We start from the raw sequence: 10654 nt of genomic DNA on the forward strand, positions 1-10654 counted from the left end.
AGACATTGTTAAGAGTTTAGCCACAAGTACTCAAACATTTCAAAATGAGACCAAGGCGAGTATCAAGACTTTGGAGCAACAAATGACTCAACTCGCCACTTCTGTGAGTAAATTGGAGTCACAAGGCAAACTAACCACACAAACCGAAAAGAATCTAAAGCATAGTGCATGTGCCATCACTTTGAGAAATGGTAAAGAATATGAAGGTCCAAACATGATTGAAGAAGAAGAAGAGATGGAGTTAGAAAAAGAAGAATAGAAGTTAAAAGCACCTTCAAAGCAAGTTCCCATTGAAGTAAAAGTCACTCCTCCTCCATTTCCCACAAGGTTAAGCAAGTCAAAGCGTGAAAGGGAAGACAATAAGATCATGGAGATGTTCAGAAAGGTTGAGGTAAATATTCCTCTTATTGATGCCAGCAAACAAGTCCCTAGGTATGCTAAATTCCTCAAGGAATTATGCACATCTAAGAAAATATTGATAGGGAATGAAACTGTCAAAGTAGGTGAAAATGTGTATGCAGTGTTACAGAAAAGACTACCTCAAAAATGTAAGGATCTGGGTGTTTTCACGGTTCCTTGCAAGTTAGGTAATCGTCATGTTCCACGAGCTATGTTAGACCTTGGAGCTTCTATCAATGTTTTGCCATATTCCATTTTCAAAACCTTAAATATTGGCATATTGAAGAAGACTGGGGTGATCATTCAAATGGATGATAGATCTTTAGTACATCCAAAAGGTGTGCTAGAATATGTGTTAGTCCAAGTGAATGAATTAGTATTTCCAGCAGATTTTTATGTCCTTGACATGGATGATGATGACTCACCAAATTTGAGTTCAATTCTTCTAGGAATACCCTTTTTGAAAACAGCCAGGACAAAAATTGATGTTTATGATGGTACATTGTCCATGGAATTTGATGGAGAGGTGATAAATTTCAACATCTATGATGCTATGAGATATCCAAGTGATATTTCATCTTTGAATTTTATGGATGTCATTGAACCATTAACCGAAGAGTGTTTTGATTTCTCTAATCTCGATGTGTTAGCTCTCATTTTAGACAGGGATCTTCAAAAGGATGGAGTGAAAAAACTTTCCAACCAATTCAAAATTGATGAAGAGATTATGGAGGTTGTATCTTGCACGGATCAAAAGAAGAAAATGAGGTTTGATGTTCCGAAGCTAAAATTACCGATACCTAATGAGAAACTTGTTCCTTCTATTATGCAGGCACCGAAATTGGAACTCAAGAGTTTACCTGAGCATCTCAAATATGCGTATCTTGGAGAGAAAGAGACCTTACCCATGATCATTTCCACAAAGTTAACAATAAAGGAAGAAGAAGAGCTTGTCACCACCTTGAAGGATTATAAGGAAGCTATTGGGTGGACTATAGCCGATATCAAAGGGCGAAGTCCTTCACTTTGCATGCACAAAATCCTTATGGAAGAAGATTACAAGCCCTCCTGAGAAACTCAAAGGCGTCTGAACCCTCCAATGATGGAGGTTGTGAAGAAAGAGATTTTGAAATTGTTGAATGCGGAGATGATCTATCCTATATTGGATAGCAAGTGGGTAAGCCCGGTCCAAGTTGTACCCAAGAATACAGGTATTACTGTTACAAAGAATGACCAAGGTGAATTAGTCCCCACTCATGTGCAAAACAGGTGGAGAGTTTGCATAGATTACAGAAGACTCAATTCCTCAACCCGGAAAGACCATTTCCCGCTTCCCTTCATTGATCAAATGTTGGAAAGGTTAGCAGGAAAAACACACTATTGTTGCTTGGATGGGTATTCCGGTTTCCATCAAATACCCGTCGTACCCGAGGATCAAGAAAAAACCACTTTCACATGTCCCTTCGGAACATTTGCATATAGGCGAATGCCTTTTGGACTTTGCAATGCTCCCGCCACTTTTCAAAGGTGCATGGTAAGTATTTTTTTCAGAGTGTGTTGAGGAAATCATTGAAGTTTTTATGGACGACTTCACAGTTTATGGTAATTCTTTTCATGAATGTTTGGGTAATTTGAAAAAGATTTTGAAAAGATGTATTGAGACCAACCTTGTTTTGAATTATGAAAAGTGTCATTTTATGGTTGATAAAGGTCTCATACTTGGTCATGTTGTGTCTTCTAAGGGTCTAGAGGTAGACAAAGCAAAATAGAAGTCATTAAGTCTTTACCTTACCCCACTTGTGTTCGTGAGGTACGCTCGTTTCTTGGTCATGCAGGTTTTTATAGAAGATTCATAAAAGATTTTTCCAAGATATCTCGTCCCATGTGTGAGCTCCTAAAAAAGATGCAGAATTCGAATTTTCCAAAGAGTGCAAGCAAGTTTTTGATCAGTTGAAGGAGTTGTTAATCTCAGCACCAATACTTCAATCATCGGATTGGAGTTTGCCCTTTGAAATCATGTGTGATGCTAGCAATCATGCAGTCGATGCAGTGTTGGGGCAAAGAAAAGACTGAGTTCCTCATGTCATTTATTATGCCTCAAAAACACTTGACAGTGCACAAGCCAATTACTCGACAACTGAGAAAGAATTGCTATCTATTGTTTTTGCTTTAGAAACATTCCGTCAATATTTGTTAGGTTCTAAAATGGTTGTTTATTCTGATCATGCAGATATTAGATACTGTTAGATGCATTTTATATGCATCTTTTAGCACAATTTCCTACGTATTTCGTTATAAATAGTTGACTAATTCCTGATTATTCTTATGTATTTCGTGTTTCATGATTATTTTGTAGAATGACCGTACTGTTCACGTTTGTTATGACTTTTCAGGGCTATTTGGAGCACATGGATTATTGTGCAAGTTCGGGATGCGTTTGTGGATGCTTAGGAGCTTAATTAGAGTCTAGACCAAGGAAGGATGCCGGGAAATGATCGAGAACTACTTGGAAGGAGGAACGGCGAACAAAAAGAGCCAAAAAGCCTCATTTACGATCGCAAGTTATGCCTTTGCGATCGCAGGTTTGACCTTGCGATCGCAGGTTGGGTCACAGGTTGCCATCGAGGTTCCAACGAGTCACAAAATTCATCAGATGAGAAAAAAAGAGAATCTGCGATCACAGGTTGTGCCTTTGCGATCGCAGGTTGGTCAAACTGCCTCAAAATAGCACCGTACTTCATTAAAGAGTCCCGTGACACATTTTTGGTGACACATGCGATCGCAGGTTCCCTACCTGCGATCGCAGGTACGTCGTTTTGACAGCTAGACGTATAAATACTGCCCTATACTCTTCCAGTAACCCTAATTTGGCGATTCCTGGCGATTCAGAGGCGATTTTCAGAGGTTTTCAAGTGAAGAACGCAGATCTAAAGGAGACGATTCGATTCCAATTCATAGTTTAGTAAGATTTATCGTTTAGATTCTATTTCCTCAGATTTCAGTTTCGCAAGACGTAACCTTTTCATATGATTAATCATTAGGCACTATGTTTGACTATGATTACTGTTTAGTTTGATCAGTTCTGTGATAAATTGAATGTTTGATGTTGATTTCAGTTTTTGTTGGCCACTTAAATTGTTTGTGAATCATTCTAGTCATCTAATTGTTTAGATCCGTAATTGTCTAGATTAATTAGTAAAAAGTGACAAGTATTAGATTAATTCTGAGTTTAGGGTTAATTCTAATATGAATTGATCAAACAAGGTTTAACGCCTCCGAGCTTATGAGAGGTATTGAACTTTACTGGGAATTACACTGTGTCTAATGCAACTTTTCTTTGTTAATCAAGAGCCTGTTTGGTTAATTTAGTAAAAAGTTAGGTTTAACTCAAAGATCTTATTTTGATTAAATGATTTTTGTAATATAGGTCATTAGAGCTTGTTAATGAACCTTGGTACCAGTTTGAACAAGTGCATAGTCAAATATTGTGTTGAGGGTTAATTATATGATTAGGGGTGTCAACGCGAAACTGGAATTCTTTTCTTTATTTGAATTTACATCACTTTAATTTTAGTCATTTTCTTGTCATTTTCAATTTCTAATAGTTTAATTTTCCTAAACGAACCCCATTTTTATGGTTATTGCATTCATCAAGAATTAGATCACACCTTACGCAAAGAGATGTAAACATTAGGACGTGTCCCTGAGGATCCGACCCTGCTTACCTGTACTACCTATTAGTGCAATAAAGCGGTTTATTTATTATTTTTATTTGTTTAAATCGTGTACGACAGCGGTATCAACAAATTGGCGCCGTTGTCGGGGACACGGTAAAACACTAATAGTTTTATGCCAAGATCTTCACGTACAGGTAATCTGATTTTTGATCCAGAGATTGAGAAGACTACTAGAAAGCTAAAGAAGGAAGCAAAACTTCGAAAGCAACAAACAGGAACCTCAACCTCACCCATACCACAAGGCACTCCCTTGTGGAACGAACCTGAACACTCATTTCAACCTTTTCCGAAAGCACCACCTACTTCACCCGTTAACAGCCCGTTCAAAACATACTCATCATCATCTTCAGACAAACCCGAACTCACAGATTCTTCTGAAACCGAATCAGAATTCATCATGAGCGAAAACGGATATGAAGCTGGAAAAAACTCTCCGTGAGTGGGCAACACAAGAGGTTACCCAACAGCCCTTGTGTATCACCTTTCCAGAAGCTCGAAATTTTGAGCTCAAATCCGGTTTAATCCATCTGCTACCCCCATTTCGAGGCCTTGAGAATGAAGATCCTCATAAATTTCTCAAGGAATTTCATGTTGTCTGCTCTGGAACGAAACCCCATGGAGTTACTGAAGACCAGATCACACTCAGGGCGTTTCCCTTCTCAGTTTAAGATGCAGCAAAGGAGTGGTTATATGACCTTCCATCTGGTTCAATAACAGCCTGGAATGAACTCGCCAAGCTCTTCCTAGAAAAATATTTTCCCGAGGCGAAAATGTCAAATCTACGCAGAGAGATTTTGGGTATAAAGCAAGGCAAAAGAGAAGCTCTCCACACTTATTGGGAGCGATTCAAGAAGCTGTTAGTCCGATGCCCACAACATGGCATTAGTGATTATCAGTTGTATCAGTGTTTCTGCGAAGGATTGATACCTATGGAGAGGCGACTAATAAATGCATCTAGTGGAGGGTCACTTTCAGACATGACACCAACAGAGATCAGGGCATTAATAGAGAAGCTGGCCAATGAATCAAAACATTCAGCAACTGAGGAAGAGTGGTACCCAGACCATCCAAGAGGAGTCAAATATATGAGCAATGCCCACCTGGAATCCCAGATTTTAGAATGGACTAAAGCTGTTCTTTTGTTGACAAAAGAAAAAGGTGTATAGCCAAAGGTCAAACCTTGCGGGATCTGCTGCAAAACCGGGCACCCAACTGATATGTGCCCAATACTTCAAGAAGATAATGAATCTGTGCAAGCTATGGGAGGATTTCAGCAAAGGCCATTTGATCAACATCGCAACAACCAAGCTTGGGGAGGGCCTCAAAATAACAATTTCCAGCCAAGACCTCAACAGAATTTTCAGCAAAGAAACCAATATCAAGCTCCACCCAGGTTTCAGCAATCTTTTCAGCAAAATCAGCACCAGAGCAATTTTCAGCAACCACCTGTTCAGTCACAAGCTAGTAGTTCTAGCATGTCTTTGGAAGACATAGTTAAAAGTCTTGCTACCAGTACCCAAGCTTTCCAGAATGAAACAAAGTCCAGCATCAAAAATCTGGAGCAGCAGGTATCACAACTCGCGAACTCCATGAACAAACTAGAAGCACAAACCCAAGGAAAATTCCCATCTCAGACTGAGAAAAACACGAAGCACAATGCTTGTGCTGTCACCCTCAGAAGTGGTAAAAACTACAAAGGACCAGATCAGCAAGAAGATGAGGAAGAAGAGATCGTGGTTGAGCAAGAATCTGAGGCAACTGAAGAGGTGCAGAAAAAAGATGGACCTGCTGAAGCTGAAGTAAAAATTACCCCTCCTCCTTTTCCCTCAAGACTGAAAAACACGAAAAAAGAAAAGGAAGATAAAGAGATTATGGATTTCTTCAGAAAGGTTGAGGTAAATATTCCCCTTCTTGATGCAATTAAACAACTACCCCGATATGCTAAATTTTTAAAAGATTTGTGTACTTCAAAAAGAAAATTAAAAGGAAACGAAACAGTTAAAGTAAGCGAGAATGTTTCAGCTGTTTTACAAAAAAGGCTACCCCTAAAGTGTAAGGATCCAGGAGTATTTACTGTTCCTTGCAAATTGGGGAACCTTTCAGTGCCAAGAGCTATGTTGGACTTAGGAGCTTCTATAAATGTTTTACCATATTCACTTTTTAAAACTATCGGGGTAGGGCCTTTAAAAAGAACAGGAGTCATCATTCAGTTAGCTGATCGTTCTCTGGTACACCCAAAAGGTGTACTGGAAGACGTTTTGGTTCAAGTGAATGAACTGATATTCCCAGCTGATTTCTATGTTTTGGATATGGGAGATGACGACTCACCAAACTCAGGTTCCATTCTTTTGGGGAGACCATTTTTAAAAACTGCCAGAACCAAAATAGATGTTTATGATGGTACCCTTTCAATGGAATTTGATGGTGAAGTTATCAACTTCAATATTTATGATGCCATGCGTTATCTTGATGATGTTTCAGCCCTTAATTTTATTGATGTAATTGAACCACTAACTGCAGAATATTTTGAGATTGCTAACCGTGAGTCACTAGCATTAGTGCTCCATAGAAATTTGTCTATTAATGCAGCTCAGGTTATATCAGAAAATTATGTGGTTGATAGAGAAGTTCAAGAAATGGCAGCTCATATGGACCAGCAGAGAAAGCTGAGGTATGGTACCCAAACTCTTAAATTACCAATTTCTAACTCCAAGCTTTTTCCTTCTGTAGTGTAAACCCCCATCTTGGAGCTGAAGACACTTCCAGAACACCTGAAATATGCATATCTTGGGGAAAAAGAAACATTACCAGTTATCATATCCAACAAGCTGTCAGAAAAAGAAGAGTTAGAGCTTATCAGAATTCTGAAGGAGTATAAAAGCGCAATCGGGTGGACTATTGCGGACATTAAAGGACTCAACCCATCTCTATGCATGCACAAAATTTTGATGGAAGAAGATTATAGGCCATCGCGAAAAGGCCAACGCAGATTAATCCCACCAATGATGGAGGTGGTTAAAAAAGAAATTATGAAGTTACTGGATGCTGGGATGATATACCCAATTTCTGACAGCAAGTGGGTCAGCCCAGTTCAAGTTCTTCCTAAGAAGGCTGGAGTGACAGTGGTAGAGAACAAAGAAGGAGAGCTGGTTCCAACTCGGGTTCAGAACGGATGGCGCGTTTGTATTGACTATAGAAAATTAAACGCAGCCACCCGGAAAGATCATTTTCCTCTCCCATTCATAGATCAGATGCTAGAGAGGCTTGCTGGAAAATCCCACTACTGCTGCTTGGATGGATTTTCAGGTTTCCATCAGATTCCAGTTGCTCCAGAAGACCAGGAGAAAACGACCTTCACCTGCCCTTTCGGGACATTCGCGTATAGGCGTATGCCATTCGGACTCTGCAACACACCTGCTACCTTTCAAAGGTGTATGGTTAGTATATTTTCTGAGTATGTCAAAAATACCATAGAAGTCTTCATGGATGATTTTACCGTCTATGGAGACTCCTTTGATATTTGTTTGAAAAACCTCACAAAAATTTTACAAAGATGTATAGAAACAGACCTGGTCTTAAATTTTAAAAAATGTCACTTTATGGTTGATCAAGGTCTGGTTCTTGGACATATTGTTTCAAAAAGAGGTTTGGAAGTCGATAAAGCAAAAATAGATGTTATAAAGAGCTTACCCTACCCGAAGAATGTTCGGGAAGTGTGTTCCTTTCTTGGTCATGCAGGGTTTTACAGGAGGTTTATAAAAGATTTTTCAAAAATATCAGTTTCCATGTGCCAGTTATTGCAGAAAGACGTTGAATTTGACTTCAATGAAGATTGCAAGAAGGCTTTTGATGTGCTGAAAAATCTTCTTACTTCTGCCCCCATCATTCAGCCCCCAGATTGGAGTTTACCATTCGAGATAATGTGTGACGCTAGTAACACTGCTGTTGGAGCTGTTCTAGGACAAAGAAAAGACCGGGTCCCCCACGTTATATATTATGCATCAAAGACTTTGGACAGCGCCCAAGCAAATTACTCCACCACTGAAAAAGAGTTGCTGTCAATTGTTTTTGCATTTGAAAAATTCAGACAGTATTTGTTGGGCACAAAAGTCATAATCTTTTCGGATCACGCAGCCATTCGGTACCTTCTTGCCAAAAAGGACTCAAAGCCAAGGTTGATTAGATGGATTTTGCTGCTACAAGAATTTGATATAGAGATTAGGGACAAAAGTGGGAGAGAAAATTTGGTAGCTGATCATTTGAGCCGCCTCACCCCACCTGAAGACCCGACACCGATCCGCGAAACATTCCCTGATGAGCATTTATTCGCTGTTCAGAACCCTCCTTGGTTTGATGATATAGTAAACTACTTGGTTTCCAGGGAACTCCCTTCAGATCTTACCTAAGCCCAGAAATATAAAATAAAGAAGGAGGCGAAAAGATATGTGTGGGACGAGCCGTATCTATGGAAACATTGTGCTGATCAGGTGATTAGAAGATGTGTACCTCAAGATGAAGTCAAATCAATCCTGAATTTCTGCCATTCAGAAGCTTGTGGAGGGCATTATGGTCCACAACGAACCGCACGCAAGGTTTTGGACAGCGGTCTTTATTGGCCTCATATTTTTCGTGACTCTTTTCTATTTTGCAAAACCTGTGCAAGATGTCAAATGACTGGGTCTTTGACATCTCGTAATCAGATGCCACTTACCCCAATCTTAATATGTGAAATCTTTGACGTTCGGGGTATAGATTTCATGGGTCTGTTTCCGCCTTCTTTCGGGTTTGTGTACATCTTGCTTGCTGTGGATTACGTGTCCAAATGGGTCGAGGAAAAAGCTACATGAACCGACGATGCCAAAGTTGTGGTTGATTTTGTCAAGACAAATATATTTGCTAGGTTTGGGACACCCAAAGCCATTATTAGTGATCGGGGCACGCATTTCTGCAACCGCACCCTCGAAGCAGTCCTCAAGAAATATGGTGTTACACATCGGGTATCCACAACATATCACCCGCAAACCAATGGGCAGGCTGAAGCTTCAAACAGACAGATCAAGGGCATTATAGAGAAAATCATCAATCCGGTCAAGAAAGATTGGAGTATTCGATTGGATGATGCGTTATGGGCTCACCGGACAGCTTACAAGACTTCTATCGGTATGTCACCATATCGAATAGTTTTTGGAAAACCTTGTCGATTACCGGTTGACTTGGAGCATCGAGCATATTGGGCTGTCAAAAATCTGAATATGAGCATGGATGAGGCTGGGAAGAAAATAAGATTGGATATTCAAGAGTTAGAAGAAATCAGGAGTGATGCTTACGAGAACGAGGCAATCTATAAGGAGAAGACTAAAGTGTTTCACGATAAGATGATCTCGCGAAAGGTATTCACTACCGGTCAAAAGGTACTCTTATATCACTCTCGTTTCAAACTTATTTCCGGTAAATTGAGGTCTCGTTGGGTGGGACCTTTTGTTGTTACTAACGTGTTTGATCATGGTGCTATAGAAATTAAGAGTGAACAAACAGGAAAGATTTTTAAGGTAAATGGTCACCGTCTCAAACCATTTTACGAAGGGTTTCATGTTACAAATGAAGAAGTGGAGGTAGTTGAGGTCCCGACTTACCGCAATTGAGGAAACCAAGTAACAATGTCGTGCCAACGACAATAAAAACGGGCAGCTTACCGGGAGGCAACCCGGGCGTTTGTTTTGTTTTTCGTTTTTGAAACTTCTTTTTAGATTTTGTGTGTTTTTAGCTACTTAGGTCATTTCTTTTTAATTAAATCGTGTTTTTAAAATAAAAAGGAACAGAGAGATTTTGTAAAAAGTTGAAAAATAAGGTTTTGGTGGAACCTGCGACCGCGAGTCCAGTCTTTGCGATCGCAGGTTATACGGATTAGGGTCGCAGCACGAAGTCGAGGATTTTTTGGGTCATTTTTCACAATAAAAGCAAACCTGCGATCGCAGGTATAGCCCTTGCGATCGCATGTAACAAAATTTATGACGATTTTACCCTCGACCCTTTTAAGATCAAATTTTTGAGATAATCAGCAAACTTGCGATCGCAGGTTTGCCCCTTGCGATCGCATGTACCTCGTTTTTGTTCCCGGCTCACTTTTGAAAGAAAAAAAAATAAATTTGAGGAAGTTTTTCAGAACCTGCGATCGCAGGTTTCCCCCTTGCGATCGCAAGTATCCGTTTCTTATAATCTATCTGTTACCTTGCATTGGAAAACGTGTCCAACAGTCAAAAAGTCAAACCTGCGATCGCAGGTTCCCTCCTTGCGGTCGCAGGTTGTGTTTTCCCTATAAATTGTGATCGCAGCCTTCATTTGTAACCACCACATTTCAAAAACACTCTCTGAAATCCATTATACTTCGAGTTCTTTCACCAACAAACACCCAAATCGCTCGTTTTTCGTCCAAATCAAGAAAAAAAGGTATCAATCTCTTCTATTTTACTCCTACAACATCTATGCGGTAACGAAATCATGATTTCACGGTTGAAATT

General features: G+C 39.7%; 1 protein-coding gene across 1 annotated transcript; it reads left to right on the forward strand.

Moving 5' to 3' along the window:
• The first annotated feature begins 367 nt into the window (after positions 1-367).
• On the forward strand, positions 368-1471 carry LOC145111450 (uncharacterized). The gene is made up of 2 exons (XM_079047725.1): positions 368-965; positions 1062-1471. Exons 1-2 carry the CDS (start codon positions 368-370, stop codon positions 1469-1471), a joined length of 1008 nt encoding a protein of 335 aa, XP_078903851.1.
• Positions 1472-10654: the final 9183 nt, after the last annotated feature.

The sequence above is a fragment of the Lactuca virosa genome, chromosome 5 (assembly GCF_052849685.1).
Source record: "Lactuca virosa cultivar CGN04683 chromosome 5, Lactuca_virosa_CGN04683_v6, whole genome shotgun sequence".
Lineage (NCBI taxonomy): Eukaryota > Viridiplantae > Streptophyta > Magnoliopsida > Asterales > Asteraceae > Lactuca > Lactuca virosa.

Excerpts from the sequence above, each read along its gene's own strand:
- LOC145111450 (XM_079047725.1), top strand. The coding sequence starts at position 368 with ATGGAGATGTTCAGAAAGGTTGAGGTAAATATTCCTCTTATTGATGCC. Across the intron at positions 966-1,061 it reads TGATGCTATGAGATATCCAA|ACAGGGATCTTCAAAAGGAT; the intron begins GTGATATTTCAT and ends CTCTCATTTTAG.